This window comes from Crocodylus siamensis, chromosome 9, assembly GCF_052110815.1.
Source record: "Crocodylus siamensis isolate JL-2025a chromosome 9, ASM5211081v1, whole genome shotgun sequence".
NCBI classification, from domain to species: Eukaryota; Metazoa; Chordata; order Crocodylia; family Crocodylidae; genus Crocodylus; species Crocodylus siamensis.
The window spans coordinates 71,563,623-71,584,716 of NC_143403.1; the positions used below are offsets into that span (position 1 = coordinate 71,563,623).

General features: G+C 38.9%; 1 protein-coding gene across 9 annotated transcripts in view; it reads left to right on the top strand.

The window, feature by feature from the left end:
- CLIP1 (CAP-Gly domain containing linker protein 1) overlaps positions 1–21,094 on the top strand; it is a 94,696-nt gene that overhangs the window by 39,573 nt on the left and 34,029 nt on the right. For 5 of the 9 annotated variants that reach the window (XM_090063874.1, XM_090063873.1, XM_090063871.1 and 2 more), the window contains exons 6-14: positions 1,852–2,049; positions 2,336–2,439; positions 4,908–4,968; positions 6,168–6,200; positions 10,591–10,695; positions 15,143–16,087; positions 17,742–17,858; positions 18,868–18,925; positions 19,176–19,259. In XM_090063874.1, coding sequence (XP_089920000.1) covers positions 1,852–2,049; positions 2,336–2,439; positions 4,908–4,968; positions 6,168–6,200; positions 10,591–10,695; positions 15,143–16,087; positions 17,742–17,858; positions 18,868–18,925; positions 19,176–19,259 — 1,705 coding nt within the window. The remainder of the gene's footprint in view (positions 1–1,851; positions 2,050–2,335; positions 2,440–4,907; positions 4,969–6,167; positions 6,201–10,590; positions 10,696–15,142; positions 16,088–17,741; positions 17,859–18,867; positions 18,926–19,175; positions 19,260–21,094) is intronic. The other 4 variants (XM_090063877.1, XM_090063880.1, XM_090063878.1 and 1 more) reach the window with 3 other exon arrangements.

The following is a 21,094-nucleotide window of genomic DNA, read 5'->3' on the forward strand; positions in this document are numbered from 1 at the left end:
GCAGCATCGTGCCCCCCAGGCTAGTATTTTAATCTGTATTGCCTCAGAAGAAATTTTATGTTTGTATTTGCTGAAGTGCTTCCATCCAAGTACAAGCATGAACTTACTCTGCTTAGCTTCTTGTTGACATGGGAGTGGCTGCAGACTATAATAACTCTTTTGATTTTTCTCTCTAGTGCTTTCCTTCAGTGCTTTCGGATGTTTTGACCATAAACATCATTCTTCCACAGTTAAATATTTTCAAAGTGCAGGCTCCAGCCCACTTCCTTGCATGCTGTCCTCAATAGGCATGAATGCTTTGGTTGTGTCCAAGTGGAGACTCCGTTTTTCAAAAGAACCTTTTTGACATTTTCCTCATGAGGAGTAAAATGCTGATTATTGACGAAGCCCGGTATATCCTTGCTTATACTCAAACATTAGTCACAGCAGGTTTCTGCTACTCTGATATTCCAGAAGCAGTGTTTTTGTGTAACTTTTCTCTCTGATCTGGAGTTTGACAGCTTTGGTAGCTGAGGAAATATGGTAGCATGTCATCCAAACATCAAACTGAACCCATCTTTTTTTTATAAGAAGCTAATGCAGTTCTTCCTGATGTTTCTCAGGTTACTTGATGTACATTGCTTGCTTTGTGTTCTGGAAGAGCTGGCTCTAAAAGAAGAGAATGGTATAAAGAAGCCTTTTAGCTCAGAACATGGAAAGGGAAATATGGGCAGATATTTTCTGGAGGAGACAGCCTAAGTCTGGTGTGGTAGAATTTAAGACTAATCTACTGAGGAGTAGATGAAAGATGTCATATTTTAACACTTGACAAGAAACTGTCTGAACTACAGAAGTTCAGGGCAGTTTTTACGTGTCTGCAGCCTTACAGTCATATCTCCTGAACCCACAACTTGTTTGCTCACTTTAGTGCCAGTTCCTATTGTAGTTTTAGTTCTTCCGTTTTTCCCTTTGTCATTTAAAAAGTCTTGATGCGGAGGATAAAGAGATGCTAACTTTGAGTATTTGTAATGACTAATTCCTCAGATGAAGCAACATAACCAGGCCAAACCTTCCGTCTCACTTCAGAAGTTTTCACATTTTCCAGCTTGATTCTGCTTTTCTCTCTACTTTTTAATTCAGATCCTTCAAAGTAGTTCTTTCTGAAAGCTATCTTCATCCTCAGGGCAATTTGAATTGAGGATTCTGCTTCAAAATGTTAAGTAGCATTACAAGGACCATAGAATTTGTCATTTTATTTGAGGTAAATTTGTGTTGGCCTTGGAAAGCTCAAGTCAAGTACACAGCAGAATTTGACCCTACATATTTACCCTTCTCTAAATAAAAACTGATAGTATGGGAGTGAGAGTTCATAGGAGTAATGTTTCATACAGCATTTGGAAACTTGATGTTTCTAGATTCTGCAAGTGACCCAAGATGGATTGAGTGAATAGAGGAAAAATGTCTTTAACTTACTGTGAGGACATTTTTAACTCTAGCCAGTGCCCGTATAAAAAGATGTTTAGCAACCTAATAAGCTAGCCTTTGAGTGAGCCTCCAGTAGTGATACAAGATTGAGGCCAGCCCTTTGTTTTCACTTGAGCTCTTCTCTCCCACACAGCACTTGCTGATTGCCACCTAACAGTCTTGCCACAGGGGTATGTTTGCTGTTAACTTCCAGAAAAGCTAATTGAAGTAGACTATTTTCCTTTTCTTTAATTGGCATATGACATATTGGGGGAATCTGTTACCGGGTATGGATAACATTTGCTTAGGTAGCAAGTGCACCAAAATTCTTGTGCAGTCAAATGATGTTCCTGATTTTTTTTTTTCCACTTGTATAACTGTGGGGTTTTTTTACTTCACTTTCTGAAGTTGACAGAAACATCTTCCCGATATGCAAGAAAAATTTCTGGCACCACAGCCTTGCAGGAGGCCCTGAAGGAGAAGCAGCAGCACATTGAACAGCTTCTGGCAGAGAGAGACCTGGAGAGAGCAGAAGTTGCTAAAGCAACTAGTCATGTTGGGGAAATAGAGCAGGAGCTAGCACTTGTTCGAGATGGACATGACCGGGTAAAGCATGATTCTGGTTTTGTTGAAAGTAAGGTTTTGGGGCCCCACCCACCTTTTTAGGGGTGGGGGTGAGGGGGTTATCCTTTGGGTGATCACTTACTGAATTATATGTCTTTGTTGCTCCTCTTTCCTGATATGCTTCCATAGAAAATGGTTAAGCCTGATATGCTTTTCTTTTCCTGTGAACTGGGTGGTTTGCTTTTTCCTCTTAGATATATCCCTGCTTAAATTGCTTTAATGTATGATTTCACTTACTCACTGAATTCTGTCATTGCTACAAATATAGCATGTGGTGGAAGTGGAAGCGAAGATGGATCAGTTACGGGCTATGGTTGAAGCTGCTGATAGGGAGAAAGTGGAGCTTCTCAACCAACTTGAAGAAGAGAAAAGGTGAACCCGAAATGTTTTACTCAGTATTTCTGTCACAGTCAAGGCTTTGTGTTTCAAATGTGGTGGCTTACAAGTAACAGATTAACTCCATATTTAAACAAATTGTAGCTGTGACCTAGTGATCTAGGGAGTGCTTTTTGTAAAACCAGTGCTGTTCTGATAAAATGCTACTAAAAACACGCTCCCTGCCCCAATAGGCAAGTATGTAGCTGGTATAAGAACTCCAACATAATTCATGCTGTTATGGAGTTGCTTAGATCAACAGGTTGTGACTGGCAAACGGATTTTGTGAGGTTTCAATGAGTTTAATGTTTGATGTTAATAGTCAGGTATGAAGGATATCAGATGACAGTCTGCATATGCTTCTGAAGTTTTTGTTTGTTTGTTCATGTTTGGAGTTTTACACTCATTTATTGCTCACCTTTTCAAAGGGAGAGAGTTGGACTAGATTGCCTTGCTGAGACTTTTTTAAATTTCTCTCTCTACTTAGCCTCCACCTGAACTTCAAGCAGATCATTCCTTTATACTACTTCTCTCTCTTTTTATAAAGGACTTTTATTCCTCCTAATAAAGTGTTTTTAGCTCATGCTCTGATTCCTGAAAGGGTAATTTCTCCAACGTCACAGGATAGCTTTATAGTTTTGTTTCTTGAGGTGGCCAAATCAGGAACTTATAAGTTAGTCTTCATTTCTGTCAGGTGCATGCTCATTTCCCCTTTCTGGGGGCGGGGGGGAAAAATCATCAAACCCTTTTAAGCTTTACGTCTTTCCTAACTTCCATCCTGAACTGTTGGTGAAAAAGGAGTTGAGATTCCTGATTCCATGTAGTTCCAACAGTGGTGAATTGGGTATGTTTTGGAGAGTGCTGGAAGGTGATTAATTTGCTGTCTTAATTAATTTGCTGTCTTCGTGCATTCAGAGTGCTTTTTGGAATCTCTTGAGAAGCAGGAGCCTATCTAGAAACAGCACAGGCAGGCTTCTAGCTTTGCACCAGTTACACCCATTTCTGTGAAACTGACTTTATGGAAAACTGTCGCGGAAAATTGCTTTTCTTAAAAACTCAACATTCCTGGTGTATGGATCACAGAAAAAAATCTCAGCCAACTCTGTGCAGCATTCATGGCCCCATTAGCTCTGGTCTGTTTGGATTTTCACAATGTGTTGCTCACTGTTCTCGGTGAGTGTAATGTTGTTTGAATCCACCCCTAGAAATGAACATGTAGTAGACGCTCTCCGTCTCACAGCTTGGTTGTGAATGCCAGGGCAGCAGGGACTACTTTAAGTCTGGTCCTCGTTGGCCTTGAGCTCACCTTCACCACGTTGCTAGGCAACGTAACAGGATCACTGTGTATGCCTGACACACATTAACTGAAGTGGCATTTTACCACTTGGGAAATACTACACTGCTGAAGCCATGAATATTTCTGCCTCTCCTTCCTAAACAGTCTACAGTTATTTTTTCTAGGAAAGTTCTCTGTTCTGTGCGAACGACCCATGCAGCAGCTTGAAATCCAGCAATGATAAAGGCTTTGCTCAGAAAAAAATATAGAATTGTGCCATATACAGCTTTGTATAAACTTAAATACATATTGTACTTTTCCTTTCTTCCTTTTTCTCCAAAAAGTCCTTTAATTCCAATGAGCCCTGTTTAGACTAAGGAGATGTTAATGTGGTCTTCCCCAGTCAGTCAGCCAACCTCCAGTTATCAGCCGGTACATGCCATTCAAGGAGTAATAGGCACCTTTTTCTCTCTTTTGCACTCTTTTGTGGAGCTGAAAGGACTAGGGAGCTAGTCTAATATAGCTCAGAATCTGACTGCAGAACCCTCTAATTGAAATATGCTATCCCTAGACCATTCAAGTCACTTAGTAAAATATAAATAGGGAGAAATGGGTTTCTTAAATTGTTGGCCAACACTTTCTGACTACATCTCTGAAAAATCTAATATAGACAAGGCCAGTTGTACTTGAGCAAGAGTTGGTTCCTTTCTTATTTGCCCCATGCATCATATTGAGCATCCAGCATGTTCTGAAGATCACCCTGGTTTGCCTGCTAGTTTACATGCTCTTAAATCTGGTTCTTTTCATCTTTTTAACATTTCCTATTTTCTTCCTCATTTTGTGCATAAATTAGAGATTATAATGGTGTATTAGATAAAGTTGTGTGTCCAGGCGATAGTCTGAGAACCTTCGAAGGATTTAAGGAATGAATGAATTGGCGACCAGTTACCTTGAAATATTTTCTGTCTTCTACTTGTAGAACTGCCAGAAAGGTATTATTGTCATATTTTGGCTTTAATTTGTCATTCAGAGTTCTCCATAGAGTTTCCCATGTTGTTTTTCTTCTCTTCCACTTTTTCCTGCTACAGACTGAAGTAATCCGTAATTTTACTGTAGACTTTATTTCTTGGGAAAAGCAAGTGTGAAAATCCAGTCTCTTTCAAAATTGTCATTATTTTATGCTTCACAGGAAGGTAGAGGACCTTCAGTTCCGTGTAGAAGAAGAATCCATTACCAAAGGAGACCTAGAGGTAAAATACCCCCAACTTCGTAAGCTTCACATGCTGTAGGATTTCGAAATGCAAACAGTTCTAGAGGTAGTAGTACAAGTAGTCTCAGAAAATAATAGAAATGATTAAAACTGCATGTTGGTAGTCCAGAAGCGCACATAACACATGAAGATCGTTCCCAATTCTGCAGTCCTTGTTTAAGTTAAATGCTCAGACATTTCAGGATTGGACCCTTAAGCAAATTGAATTACTCAGCATGGCTTCTAGAGTTGAATGGTGGTGGGTTTTGTCAGAGTACTTTAGTTCTTGGTAAAATTCTACCCTTTTTGCTGTTTTATAGTATGTCTTGCTAATGCTTCCAAAATTCTTGTAGTGAAATCAACAAACAGAAATCAGTGTTAAAGTTTTATGAAACTGACAGTTGTTAGCTGCATCCCAGTTAAATGGGCACTGAAAATGAATCACATTTGTCTTCTGGCTGACTGACACTGAAAAATTATTTCATCCTTGTACACTTCTCAGTAAGCTTACCATCACACTGCGCTTTGGTAAGAGCTCAGAACTAAGAATGCATCACTGAAGAGTCAAAAACTTGCTCTTCCCACTGTTTACCTTCCTGCTTTTTCTGGTCCCTGTGCTGAGCTCTAGTCTAACGTTATAATGTACATAGGATTAATTAGCAAGAAATGGTCTGAGTCAGTGTAAACACTGCCAGTTTCATAATCCAAATTTTAAAATTTAAATTCTTGGATTCCCTCTTGTATCTCTAACATGTTCTTGTTTAATCTGAAAGATATTGAATGCTCTTATCCCAGGATGTAGAGAAATACAAATTTAAACTGACTTGTGACACTATGAACCCTTAATGCCCAAAAGTGCTAGCCTTAAGTGGTCCATTTCATATAACATTTCCTTTTTAGTTCTACCTTTTAGTCTTCCATCCATTTAAAAATATCTGTCTAAACTTTTCATAGAAATCTTCTTTATTTTTAGTGAATGACATATTATTTATTATTATTATTATTATTATTATTATTATTATGATGTTTAAAACAGTGTTTGAAGTCACAGCAGACCAGAGTTGGTTTGTCAAGATGCATATCTTAAAGTTTAAATTGAATTCAGGTTAACTAAATGTCTCCTGTTGCTTGTATTGGAAATAATAGTGTTAAGTGTTGAGGTAAAATATTTTTGTTTTTGTTTTTAATTTTTACTGATAGCGAAAGAGGCAGATTTCTGAAGATCCTGAGAATGTAAGAGGGCACTTGCGTGTGCAAAGATATTCCCATTAACAGATTGTGTACAAATAAATGCTTATTGATAAACTTAATCACTAACTGCATAATCTGTTATTGAAACATTGACTGTAGTATGTGTGCATGTTGCTTTCAGAGCAATTACAACATTTATCAAAAGGAATGTATGTAATGACTAAACACTGTAATCCCCCTTAACTGAAGTGTGGGAGAATGCATCATCCTTAGAGTCTTTTTCAAATATGAAACCACAAACTTAATACAGTGGAAATGATTGGAAAGTAACAGGAGCTTGTAGGAAACTAGTCACGCTCCCTGAAATGTCCCTCACTTAAAAACAGGCTGCAGCTTGCATTCATCACAAAATCCTACACGCTTTCCCGTGAGCTCCCACTACTGTTCAGTGGAGGACACTGTACAGCATTTTATTACGTTTCTTCTGAGAACAAATTTGATGTCCCTCCCACATGCCTTAGACTCATTACCTTTTTTTTTTTCCCCCCATGAAATGCTGATGAGAGAGCTTTAAGCTAGGAGAACCATAATTATCTCACTATTTATAGTGAACAAAGAAATGGATTTTTCATTCTAGTATAATGGGACTTCAGCCCTGAGTCATGGAGAGGAATTGTGTTACACTGGTTAGGGAAAATTGCTTTGCAAGTAATTAAAATAAATGCCCTCTGCTCTTTCTCTGGTACTGATGGAATTCCAAAGCTCTCTCCTTTTGCTTAGACTCCCCTTCCCTATCCCAAGTAGACAGCACTCAAGACTAAAAATGGTTTCCAACTATGCATTCCTAGGTGTTTCTTTTCTAAAACTACTTCAGTGATCTGGGTCTCTTCTGTCCTTCCATGTCTGGCTCCATGGTGTGATGGAAGTAAACTTGCATGTGGCCTTCTTCTTTCCTGAGGGGGGAAAAAAAATCTTTGCTGCTGTCCATCTGAGCAGAGCGTGGTATTAATTATTTAATGGAGCCCTAGCTAAGAAACCGCTCAGGTTGCATTGTTTAGTGATCACCCCACCATGGGAGGCAGTGTGGGGAACAGGAGGACCTCCTGTCATAGTCACAGGACATTGGACAGTGGCATAGCTTTGACAGCTCGATCAAGAGATGCAAAACTTGACTTTGAATTTCAGCTTGGAGAGGAGGAGAGCACCCACAGTGTACAGATGCTGAACTTTATTGGTGACTAATGGCTCTGCAGTCACTTAGTGGAGTTGTACAGAGTATAAATCAGGTCCAAGTTAGGATTTGTCTCTCACCGCTCATCTCTGATTGCAACACTTCAGAGAAAGGAGAGGCTCCTGTTTTGAGTTGGGGATTTTTGCTGGTTTGTTTGCTTTTTTGCTTTTTATACATTTGGGTTGAATTTTAAGTTCAAATCCTTCTCTCCCTTACAGTACACTACAATAAATCTTTGTCATAGAAAGCAGACTCTTTTGAATGATAAATCCCAAGTAATAAAAACAATAAGCTCTCAAAAATCTTGCTGAAGGTTCTCTTGCATGGAGCTTCTCTTATTGTCAGCTGCATGTTTTTAAATAATAGATGAGATTTTTTTTAATCAGTTCTGATTGAATTGATGTCTGTCTAGTATTAGCAGCTAGATATATGGTTTACAATTCTTATAAGTGATGAATTAAACAAGAAGGCTTTTAGTTTAGGATAAGTGCAAGAGAAAACCTTAAGGTAGTGTATTTTGATAGAGAAATTTTTTATCTGAGGAGAACTCTATGGTGGTGACCACTGATCCCCCTGGATTATTGTATATGCATGAGAGCCACCCAGACCTTTGATGCATATGCCTGGGCAGGAATTTTTGGAGGAGTGGAGGCAACCCAGACCGTCCATCCTCCCTTTAGCCCACTGAGATAAAATCCAAAGACCAGACTGAGTCCAGATGGAATCGAACCCCAGTCTCCTGTGTGATAGACAAGGGTTCTATCAGTGAATTCCAGGGGACTCTGGAGAAGTATATATGCTTTCTATATAGATCTTCCTTGGGGAATGTGGTACAGGATGCGTAAGAATTTATTTTAAACCACTGGCTAAAAAAATTAAAACATTTTAGGATGACTTGTTGGTTTTGTCTTTTTGTTTAATGGACTCAAATAATACTGTGCAGTCACACAAAGGGTCTTAATTAAAGCTATTGTATTTAGATCAATTAGGTATTTACAGCTTTTGTTAGCATCTGTTATTTCCCCTGAGAATATCTAGCCATATTGTATAAGGCTCTTGGTGACAGTAAAGACAATCCTTTCTCTTCTGATATACAACTGGTGCAGGAACAAAGCAGGCATGGAGCCTTATAGAAACTCAGCTAACACAAGGAACTATTGAATGCTTATCGTTTGAAGGAAGTTTTACTGCTTTTTGGATCCTTGCATTTTGCATCTATTAATTATATTAGTAGAATTAGCATACCTTGTTTTACCTTGACAGATACAGATTTTTGTTTTGTTTTTTGTTCTTTGGAAAAGCACCAGTGAACTGTCAACTTTTTAGACAGAGAAGCAACCTGATTGCATCAGATTGAAATACTCAGGTTAAAATATAATTTGATTAGTTGATGGGTGGAGAATAATAAACTTGAAGCAAAATAAGGGCTCCCCTCCCCATCTCACCTCCTCTGCAAAGACAACCTAATAGTCTTGGACAGTTAGGTCTGGTTTGAAGAAGTCCTAATCAGCTTATTGTGTGGTATGTGTGTGTTTGTTTGTTTTTTCCTTCTTAAATGCTACTCTTCAGGGATTTCTCACTGTCTTTACTATACTGGTTGTACTACCATATGCATATAAGATGGTTTGAAGTGGAATTAGTGCCTTGTTGGGATCCCCTACTTTCTTCTTCACTTCAGAGTCTTTCCAGCCTATGGCAGGTTCTGCATGCTGTAGACCTACCCATTCTAATCGGTATTTCCCTTGCTATTTCCATCTATCGACTCTGCTCTGCACTAAATTACCTGCCGTGGTTAAAGTATGTAGAAGAGCATTGCCCCTGCCTGACAGGTATTCTTGAAGTGAGGGATATCTTTTGCCATACACAGATGGGATTGAATTCTTTCTATCACCACCTGGGTGGGCTCTCTCTCTTGTTGAAGTGGTCAGGTCTCTTCAAATAGCATCTCTTCTTTGATAAACCAACAGGCAAGAATATTGTATTTTTAAAACTAACTTTCCATAGTTCATTATGGGCATGTGCTAAGAATGAGACCATGTACCCCATTTTGTAATTCATAGAGAAGTGGGACACCTAGTTTTTAACTCTGGATGCACTTCTCTTCTTGCTTTCACCCTTGCTCCCTCTTGTGCAAGCCAAGAATGGAACAGCTGTTGGACTCTCCTTCATTCCTCTTAAACTTCAGGCTTTCTTGCAAATTTCTGGGAATTCTTGCAAGTTTCCTTGTTGAATATCTGGGAATGAAGCATTCAGATATTCCCTACTCCCTTATAAAACTTGTACTGCTTTTGGATGCAAAAGGCAGAAGTTACCCGGTGGCTTAGCTTGGTCTGGTTCTTTCTTTTTCTTTTATTTTTTTGGAACGGCGTCTCTTAGAAGTACAAAAGGCCCAAGTCCTTTGTTACTACTGCTACTTGTCCTAAACAGTTTAGACTTGAGTGATGTGCTGTGGGCAAAAATCAGCATTTTAGTTGCAAAACAACCAGACTAAGTCAGTTGCATTCCTCCCAGTAGTTTTGGAGAATGATGCTTGTCTGTGGTTCCTTTCTGGAAGAGCTGGGAAAAGACGTTCTGAGTGACCCACATTCTCTACATTTGAATTTACATTGCACATATCCTAGTGAAAAATACTTTGACCTTCCTGTGACTTGCTACAGAGACTTTTGTGGCAAAGTTTTGGAAACCATGAGAGCCTACTAGTGTTCTGCAGAAATCTGAACAAATATCCAAGTTCAGACCTGTTGTGAGCTGTTTCTTATTCTATGAACTTCAGCCACTAAAAACCAGGTCTGAATTTTCCACCCCTTGATTCATAAATAAATTGTTAAAAACAAAGTCAGTGTTAATGGGAGTGGCAAGGGAAGGGGCGTATAGTTCTGTAAAAACAAGAATTAACTATTCTAATTTGTGCTGATCAACTTCACGTACTGATAAATAACTTCTACTTGGCTGCATGAATCTACCTTTTGTCCATACTTCTTCTCGTTTGTTTTGGGTTTTGTTTTTTTTTGTCAGTCCATTTACACTTTGAGTCCGTTGCTTTCATCCATAGCATTTCCCTGTTCATTTTACCACTGCATCTTCTCTGCTCATCATTGGTAGAAGATACTGGCAGCACGGCCTGCATGTGGCTCCTTCCTTTTGTGCTGGCATGTGATGGTGGCACTGTTGTGTTCTCTTCCTTTCCCTTTTTACTAACAGACGCAGACCAAACTGGAGCATGCCCGCATTAAGGAGCTTGAACAGAGCCTGCTCTTTGAAAAGACCAAAGCTGACAAACTCCAGAGGGAGTTAGAAGACACTAGGGTAATGGTTTTCGCTATTTAAATGAACGAGACCTGTTTGTAATGTGGAGGCTTTCTCATGACACAGTGCTGGGTAAATACAAATTTGCAGGAGTGCCTTAGTTCTGCCTTGATCAGAATATCCACGAAAGTGCACAAAACACCCCTAACATTACCATTAAAATGATTGTGACCATTAGTAACTTGCATATATATTTATAAATATTTCTTCAAAGGAATCCTTTGAAGAAATATCTATATATTTAATATATAGATATTTCTTCAACCCAGGTAAGATCTCTTCACACAGGAAAAGTATCACTTGAATACAGATCCAAAGCCACAAACAAAATTGTGAGTTCATTTATCAGTGTTCACTATCTACTTGTAGCAGATAGCACTGTTCTTTGTGCTCGTCAGGAAATGCTAAAATTTACTGACTTTCTGGGTCTAAACCAACATGTTCATTTCTTAGTTCTTCCAGTTGAGAAGCTTGTGGGAGGGTAGGGGGTGAAGTTCTCAATTATCTGGCCCTTGAGAACAAGTTGCAATAGTTATTTATACAAGCGTATAATGCCATACAGTTTTTTTCTCCCTCTCAACCTGTGTGGTCTTTCCATCAGTTTACACCTTTAAGACTTTTTTGTGATGCCTTTGTCAAAGGTGTAAAAGCTCTGCCTGTGCTCAGACTTGAAATTATGTTAATATCTTTCTTGCAAGAACCATATTAATCCTTCTCTTGAAAGGTATTAACCCTGTATCAAATTTTAGTGGAGACAGGGGCAACATAAGCTAAATGGCTGATTCCAGTATTGCTTTATACAGGTCTTTTTAGTAGAACATGCTCTTCTACATCATAATTTGACCTGAGGTTTCTTTATGGTCAAGCTCCAGGAAGCATCAAAAAATACTTTTTAAAGTTCCTTAATTGGTGCTCTGTGCAGATACAAGAAAGGAAACTTTTTTGATTTTTGTACTTGAAAGCATTAATCGTTTTGGTTGTGAAACTTTCCAGTAATTTAAAACTGCTCTGTTCAGGTCTAAACCTTTGCTTGCTTAAGGTTGATTTAGATGATTTTAAATATCAGTCCATAATGAATATCAAATCATTGGCAGTCATTGTTCTTAAAATGAACTTGCAGTTGTCCAATCAGCTTTCTTCTGTCAGTTTAAAGCTTGTTGATTTAATTGAAACCGAATCTTCTCTCCAAACCAGAAAATGCTATAATTAATTAAGATGGAATGACAAGTAAATGGTACCATATCAGTGACTGTGGATTGGCAGCTAATTATTTTTCTAAATCCAAAAGATTTAAGCGAAGAAAAGGAAGATGTGGACAGCTACTGTTTGGTTCCTGTTAAATTTTAATAAGAAGTTATTTAATTTAATTACCACTGAGTTAATCCCAACATTTGCCTATCAAAAGGCTTGCATTTATGGATCCTAAAGAATAAAGGCAGAACTTTGTAGTATCAGTGTGAAATTTTAAATTTGGGTTTTGCCAGAGTCCTGTAAGACCTCTTTTCTGAGAAGAGAATATTCTATAGATCCTACTCTTGGATTATAAAACTGAAAGAATGGATTGCTTCTATGTAGCAGGGAGCAATCCTTTAAATTTATGGGAATCCAGTAAATTGATGGGATTAATGGATCCAGGTTTTCATGGTGATTTTGAGCTATTTGGAAAATAGAAAATCATTAAAATTCCCACAGATAAATAAGAATTATGCTTGTCTATAATATGAATACAATACTGTAGCCTTCCTATAGGCAATATGATATTCTGCTCTAAGCATGGTTTCTTCATCATTCACTCAAAACATTACACTCTCATTTTGGATCCTCTTGTTATCCAGCTATCAGTTAGTAGGTGCAACATAAACTAGCTGCATTGTCTCGCGGGGTGGGAGGGCCATTCTGCGGAGAATGAACTTCCATTTAGCTGGAGATGTGCATATTTGTGAAGTGTAAAAAAATGTCAGGCCCTTACTACTCAAAACAAAACAGCAAGACACTAAAGCTTTTCCGGCTCTCCAACTTATGCAAAAGAGGAACAGGTGTTTCCTAACTCGTTGTTTTGTTAAGATGATAGAAGAACCTGAATGGTAGAGGAACACACAGGTGATACTTTTACCTAATTTCATGTTAAAGAAAAATACAGAGCAACTGTACCTTTAGGACCCTTCTGGGACAGCATTGATATGTGGAGAGATTTCAAGAGGATTATACACAAATGCTCAGGTCCATGCTATGGAGATGTGAGATCTGTATTTCTAGGGAGAAGTACTTTAGGTATGCTTGATTCTACCCAATTAAGTTGGCAACATACAGCCTAAAACCTTGGTCTTTGGGGCACAACTGGTCCAAACATTTTTACTGAGAGAAGATAAGAAACCTTCATCTCTAGAGGAAAAACTAATAAGAATTTTATATTTGGGCTTATTAATATGTTCACAATTTCTGGCCACACTCAGGAAAAGCCTCACCAGACCTGATCAAGTGATGTTAATATTTTTGCCCAAATATTACCAGGAAGTCAGTGGTTACCCAAGACAGAGCATAAGGTTACCTTTTACGTGAATGGATTCTGGGTCTTGTTACAGACTGGTTAAGTTGCCTTGTTCTTGAATTCTTTACACATGCATGCCTATAGCCATGCTGGGTTGACAAGCCTTTATTAATGGCTTCTACGTTTGTGGAACATCAGTAACAGAGAGATGAGGATAACTTTAATAATACACTGCCAATCTTTGTGCTGAAAGAAAATACCCAAAAGCCTGCAAATCTGCTCCAAGAAGTGATGAATGATATCAGTTTCCCATGTGAAGAAATCTACCAGGTGTGGAAATGGCCTGATGAATACTACTTCTATTATGACACATTTGCAACACACATTTCAAGACCAGTTGGTGTATTGATACTTTTTAAAAATCATCTATGAATCAAAGAGCTGATAATTATCTTCATCTTTTTTCCTTAAACTGGAAAGCATTGAGAGCTTGTTTTTTTTGTTGCTCAGATGAGCTTTCTGTTTTATGCATTGGGAAAATCATTAAATACAGTTAATGCAATTTTTCTTCCTGAGAGAGAGAAAAGTGCTTCTGCATTTCATTCATTAATGTAGTAAGTCCTCAAGGTTGTATTTTTTTTTTTAATTCCTATCAAGCTTTTGGTTTAGCCAGAGAGTTCCAATGGACGAACATGTTACAATTCTTTGCTAAACAGTCAACTGGTTTCTTCAGGTTCTTACTGTTTTATTTTTTTCTTTAATTAAGTGAGCATTTATCTAAGAAGACCACCTAACTAGTTATCTGCATGTTGTGTATTTTCTTGCTCTGTTTATAAGTTGACTCTGCAATAATACAGTTGACAGCTTTTGTATGAGAAACGGCAGTCAGTCACTTAAATACTTCTACAAAATGTTTCTGGCTTCAGTAATGCATCCCACTGGTGGCACTGTTGTCTCCTCTTCCATTCATTCTTGTTTATTCAACCTCCTTTTGATAGCAGGTAGTTCTTGGTGAGCTCAGGAAAGTGTTTTTTGAAAGGGGTCACAATGTACACTGCAAAAAACATGCCTGATGGAATTTGTGGGAGGGGCTTACAGATTTTTTTTTCTTGAAGTCATAATTGGAATCATATAACACCAAGAATAGGATCTATAGAAAATACTTAAACAAATAATTGCAGGTAAGTAGTATCCTTATTTGTGATGTAGGTAAAACTAGGAAGGAGACAATAACTTTCTGATCAGAAACAGTTGTTAAGGGATTTTACATAGGCTTTATTCCAAAGGCTAAGAAAAGTAATGAGGCTTTGACATCCTGTGAAAGCCTTGGGTAGTATCAACAGATGAACTAGGGATGAGGGAAATGTGTATTTCATCTGTGTTTACATGGAGATCAACCAGATTTGCATTTCTTTGCCAGTCTCAAAGTGAGTATACGTAGTGTAGGGAAGGAATTTCCTGAACAAATAAAGGCTGAGAATTCTCCTTCTTTCTTTGTCACTTCTAAAAATGGCTTTTAGAAGCATTTTACTGAACCTTGATAACCTGCAGAAGACGCAGTTTTAATCTGTTGCTTAACAAATTGTTCACTGCTTAACAAGTAACTTCATAAAGTACAACTTAACTGTTGTTAATAATGGAATGTATGTACTAGGGGTTACATAAAATGACTGGTATTTTGATTTAAAATTAAAGGATCAGGGTAAACTGAATCAAGTATTTTGGATTGCTGTGTTTCATAGCCTTCCGTGTAAAGACAGCCTATGCTTTAATTCATGTTCCATTACCAGTGTCGAGAAGAGGAGGAGTTTGGATTAGATTATCTCTGACTTTGTCCAGTTTGTCAAAAAATCTAGTTAGGCTATATGAATGAGGTTAGTTTACAGTAACAAGTTAAATTTCTTTGTGTCTTAAATGTTCTATAATTATTTCTTTCTTTTAAAATGCTGTTGATCATAGGTGGCCACAGTTTCAGAAAAATCTCGCATCATGGAACTAGAAAGAGATCTAGCATTACGTGTGAAGGAAGTTGCAGAGCTCCAAGGAAGATTAGAGTCTAACAAACCAGTTGGTGATGTGGACACTTCTCTTGCCTTGTTACAAGAAATAAGTTCTTTGCAAGAAAAAATGGCAGCCATTAGCAAAGAGCATCAAAATGAAATGAATTCACTGAAAGAGAAGTTTGGTATCAGTGAAGAAGCTTGTCAGAAAGAAATCAAAACACTTTCAGCTTCAAACGATAGAATTACAAAAGAGAATGAGTCATTGAAAACTAAACTAGATCATGCTAACAAGGAGAATTCAGATGCGATATTGCTGTGGAAGTCAAAGTTGGAATCTGCTATTGCTTCACATCAGCAAGCCATGGAAGAACTAAAGGTTTCTTTCAGCAAAGGAGTTGGGGCTCAGACTGCTGAATTTGCAGAGCTGAAGACACAGATTGAGAAAATGAAATTAGAGTTTGAAAACGAAACCTCCAATTTAAAATTAAAACATGAGAATGAACGATCTTATAATCTGAAAGAGATTGAAGGGCTGAAAGCAAAGCTGTTGGCAGTCACAGAGGAGAGAGAGCGAAGCCTGGAAAACCTGAAGATGAAACTGGAAAGTGCAGAAGATCAACATCTAGTAGAAATGGAAGATGCTTTAAACAAATTGCAGGAAGCTGAAATAAAGGTAAAGGAGCTAGAGGTACTGCAAGCCAAGTTCAGTGAACAAACCAAGGTTATTGATAGTCTTACAACACAGATCAAAGCTGCTGAAGAAAAGATTTTGGACCTTGATGCACTTCAGAAAGCCAATTCTGAAGGTAAATTGGAAATCCAGAAACTTAGTAAGCAGCTTGAGACAGCTGAGAAACAGATACAGATCTTAGAGGCAGAAAAAAGTGATGGAAGTAGCAAGGTTTGTATCAACATCCATCTTACTTTAATTTGTTTTATTTTATTTTACCCTTATACCACTTTTAATGTTCAGCAGTCAGCTCATCACAGAGGAAAAATGCGGGTTTTATGAATTGTGGTATTTTTTGTGCCATCTGAGGAGGTTTAGCGAAACTGTACCCTACGCTAAATCTGGAAGGCAGGTTCTCCACAGGTCCTTGTTTGGTAGATTACTGCCAGACACTTAAGTCTTGTGTGTGTTTTGCCATGGATTTAAGACTCCTGTTCTGAAGTTATACTGGGGCAAGCTGTGTTGCATATGGGTCCAATGAACAAGAAAAGCTGACATGGTTAATTCCATGTGTTACAACTCTCATGGTGAACGTATTTTAGGTTAAGTGAAATGAAACTCAGTAGGAAAGTCTTTCCTGCTTGATGATTGTATTGATGTGGACACGGGTTCCTTCGCATTACTGATGCCTCCTAAAGGTTGAGTACCTCTTTGAATGATGGTCTTGCAATCAAGGCTTCACAGCTCTGCCTAGGTCCTAAGCAAAAGTAAATTGCTGGTCAGAAAAAGTATGTCCTGTTCTTCCTATAGCTGAGAGACCAGTGCAGCAAGCTACGAAATGATCAGTCTTTAAATTTAGTCTTCTGGTGGTCTCTAAAATCAGTCGCTTATTTAAAAGGGCTGAAAAGGATGAAGGAGTGATTCTTTATCTCTCAATTACCCAGAAGCAGAAAGGGGAGAAAAGGGTTACTCATCTTAGCAGATATGAGAGAGAAAGAGATGAGGGATCATGCTATATCTAAGAACTAAGAAGAGCCATAAAATCAGTGAGACCATGCTGATGGAGCATCTATGTGATGGCATGTGTTTTGTGACAGCTTCATCATGTGAAGTGTATTGAAGCAAAGTTTGCAACATGGTGCATGGCTCAGTAGTTTTGCTTGTGCTCAGGCTATTAACTAATGAAGCATTGGTCTAGGTTTGAATTCCGTAGATGGGAAAAGAAGTTCTCTTGTTTCGGGGGGAAAAGGCATGGTTTAATATCTGAGCTTTCCCCTCCTTTATCCAAGACCCAGCAAGTTGACTCTGTAATCATAGTAGCAGTATAAGTGACTTGGTAGTTTTCCTAAACCTTTCTACAAATGGTGCCAAAATACTACATCTGCTTGAACATTTTGGCATGATTTTTGGAGATAATGTTGAATGCCCACAATTCCCAGGACTGTCAATGGGCAGTATAAGCATTAAACATTTTCAGTGTTAGGCTGGCAGTTCAGTACAGTTCTCTTTATTTAGTAATAAAAAACCCTAATTCTGTTGGCTATAAATATAATTCAAAATATTTGACTATACCCCAAAAACATTTTTTTAAATATCTGCTGCACAGTTCTAAGAATACTACATTTAGACAACTTACGAGTTATGCTTATCATCTTGGACTGATTCAGAGATGCAGCTAATACGTTAATGCAGCCTTCAGCAGAAATTTACTTTTATTTAATTAACACAGAACATTTTTCCTTCAGTTTTTGTTCATCATCTTAATTTTTTTATTTGATTGTTTAAACATCTTAATTTCTTTGAAACTCATTGTTTTAGGTTCTTCATTTTTTTTATATTATTCATGTTCATAATTTTTGTTTATGCCATTTAATCACCTTGTTAGGCTAGTAATCTGGCCAAAGACCTGCAGAGCAAAGAGCAAAAACTTCTAGACCTTGAGACAAACTTAAGTGCAGTAAATCAAGTTAAAGATTCTTTGGAAAAGGAGCTGCAAGTTTTGGTGAGTAGTTCTCAGAAATTCTCTCTAGCCATTGGGTTCACTTTGTTCTTTTATGGGAAAATCATAACTGAATTACACGAGTGAGAACTGCCCTCGCCATGGCAAAAGCCTAAGGTCATTTCAAAGGGAGTTTTGCCCAAGTTAAGTTTTGATGCAAAATTTTTCAGTACATCTCACCTCAAGGTAAGATACTCATAGTACTTTTTATTGCATTAAATTTTTACGTAAGCAGAGCTCAGCTTCTACTGGCTTCAGATAAAACATTGAGCCAGATCATAGGCATTATACAACTCCATTTGAAAATAATAATTATTAATGGCTTTATATTTCTTAAGAGTCAGAAAACGTAGATGCGTTGTAAATTCAAGGACTTCTTATATTCAAAAGCATACGGTAATTCCTCCTGAGACCTATCATGAGATTTAAGTGAAACCAAGATACGTATATAGTGGTTTTATTTTGCCATCTGGTCCTTTCTTGGTCACAGTTGTTTAAGAAGCTGATGTGAAGAGGTCCCTTGTGGAATCTTCCTCTGTATCCTGGCCTTTTCTTAGGTATCCATACTTTTTTATTTTGTCTTCCCAGTAAGGCAAGAAAAGTCTGGTATGAGAGGGTCATAAGCTTGCAAAAGTTGGTTGAGGTCATGAATCCACCACAATCTTTGAACCAGAAGTTTATAACTGATTAACTGAGTTATCAGTTATAATTGAGTTATAACTGGTTCACTTGTCTTGATAGGCCTGTGTGTGAACCATGTTTCCCATACAAATTTGCACTGTTTCTGTACCACTATCCCAGCTTAAAGAGAAGCTGGAAGAATATGTACAGGGATTTTTTTCTTCCTGCCAAATTTAAAATATCTAATGCTACAAGTCAGAAATTCACAATATGTCTGTGACAGTCATCAGTCATAATTCTATCATTGGTAAATGGTAAATAGTGCCCATACTTTCAAAATAATGTCTCTTTATCAAATGTAAACTTGTCTTGGGCTTTCATTCTTTTCTAGAAAGAGAAGTTCACAGATGCCGCTGATGAGGCAGAAAGTGTTAAAAAATCTATGCAAGGTACGTTTTCCTAAAATCTAAACCCAACTTTTCCAATGCTTCAGAAAATTATATCTTGCAAAATTTAAATTTTTCATGAACATGGCGTAATTCAACAGTACAGTACTTGGTTTGACAAGTATTAGGAATAAAACAGGATTATTTGTGGTCTCTTTGTTTGAGAGTAATATGCATGCCCTGTCAATGAGACTTGCTCAAAAAGTTGAGTTGCTGTTAAGCTGGTGACTAATTTTGCATTTTATTCCCATAGAAACTATTAAAAAACTAAACCAAAAAGAAGAGCAGTTTGCACTTATGTCCTCAGAACTGGAACAGTTGAAATCTAGTTTGACAGGTAAGGAAATGAGAAAATGGAGTACTTGTAAACAAAATGCCAGTTTCATAGACTTCATAGACATCAGGGCTGGAAGGGACCTCGGGAGATCATCGAGTCCAGCCCCCTGCCCAAAGGGCAGGAAGTCAGCTGGGGTCATAGGATCCCAGCAAGATAAGCATCCAATTTACTCTCGAAGGTGTTCAATGTAGGTGCTTGAACCACCTCCGCTGGCAGACTGTTCCAGACCTTGGGGGCTCGGACAGTAAAGAAATTCTTCCTTATGTCCAGCCTGAAACGGTCTTGCAGGAGTTTGTGACCATTCGACCTCGTCATCCCTTGGGGCGCTCTGGTGAACAAACTTTCCCCCAGATCCTGGTGGTCACCCCTGATAAACTTATAGGTGGCCATCAGATCACCCCTGAGCCTGCGCTTTTCCAGGCTAAAGAGTCCCATGTCTCTCAGCCTATCATCATAAGATCTGTTTTCCTGACCTGTGATCATGCGCGTGGCTCTCCTCTGGACTCTCTCAAGCTTCTCCACATCCTTTTTGAATTGTGGAGCCCAAAACTGGACGCAGTACTCCAGCTGCGGCCCCAACAAGGCCGAGTACAAGGGGAGAATGACGTCCCGGGATTTGCTCGAGAAGCATCTATGGATGCATGCCAGCGTTTTGGTCGCTTTACTAGCTGCAGCATCGCATTGCAGGCTCATGTTCATCTTGTGGTCAATGATGACCCCCAAGTCTCTTTCTTCTGTAGTGCTATCCAACATAGCACTGCCGAGCCTATAAGGATGCAGCAGGCTTTTCCTCCCAAGGTGGAGACCCTTGCATTTTTCGGTGTTAAACACCATGAGGTTCTCATCTGCCCATTTGCTGAGCTTGTCCAGGTCAGCCTGGATCACCCGCCTATCTTCTGGCGTGGATGCTTAGCCCCAAAGTTTGGTGTCATCGGCGAACTTGGCCAGTCCACTCCTGACTCCAGTGTCCACATCATTAATGAAAATGTTGAACAGTATGGGTCCAAGGACAGAGCCTTGAGGGACCCCACTGGTCACAGGGCACCACGATGAGTGACTGCCATCAATTACAACCCTCTGGGTCCGACCACGGAGCCAGTTTCCCAGCCAGCGGATCGTGGTGGAGCCAAGGCCACAACTGGGCAGTTTGGCCAAGAGGTGATCATGGGATACCAGATCAAAAGCTTTTTTGAAGTCAAGATATATGACATCAATCTCTTCTCCCTTGTCCAGGTGATAGGTCACCTGGTCATAGAAGGAAATGAGATTGGTCAAACAAGACCTACCCGCAACAAACCTGTGCTGGCTATCCCTTAGGATGTTAGCCTGGGCCAGTCCCTCAAGAATGGCCTCCTTAATAAACTTTTCTAAGATCTTCCCCAGGATAGAAGTCAGGCTAATGGGCCTGTAGTTAGCTGGATCCACTCTCCTCCCTTTCTTGAAGATCGGCACCACATTGGCCTTCTTCCAGTCTTCGGGCACTACACCAGAGTGCCAGGAGTTTTCAAAGATCTGCGCCAGGGGCTGGGCTATGACGTTCGCCAGCTCCTGGGGTGCAGGTTGTCAGGGCCGGCTGACTTTAAGATATCTAGCTTCTCAAGGTGTTCCTTCATGATGTCAGCATTTATGGAGGGTAGGGGATCCCCATCACCTGGATCTCCCTGTCCCATAGCAGGCATGGGCATCCCGTGTGACTGATGAAAGACTGACGCAAAGTACCTATTTAATAGGTTGGCTTTTTCCTGGGTGTCAGTTGTCAGTTGCCCCATCTGGTTTAGCAGGGGTCCAACATTGCCCTTGCTTTTCCTCCGGCTCCCCACATATCTGAAAAAGGA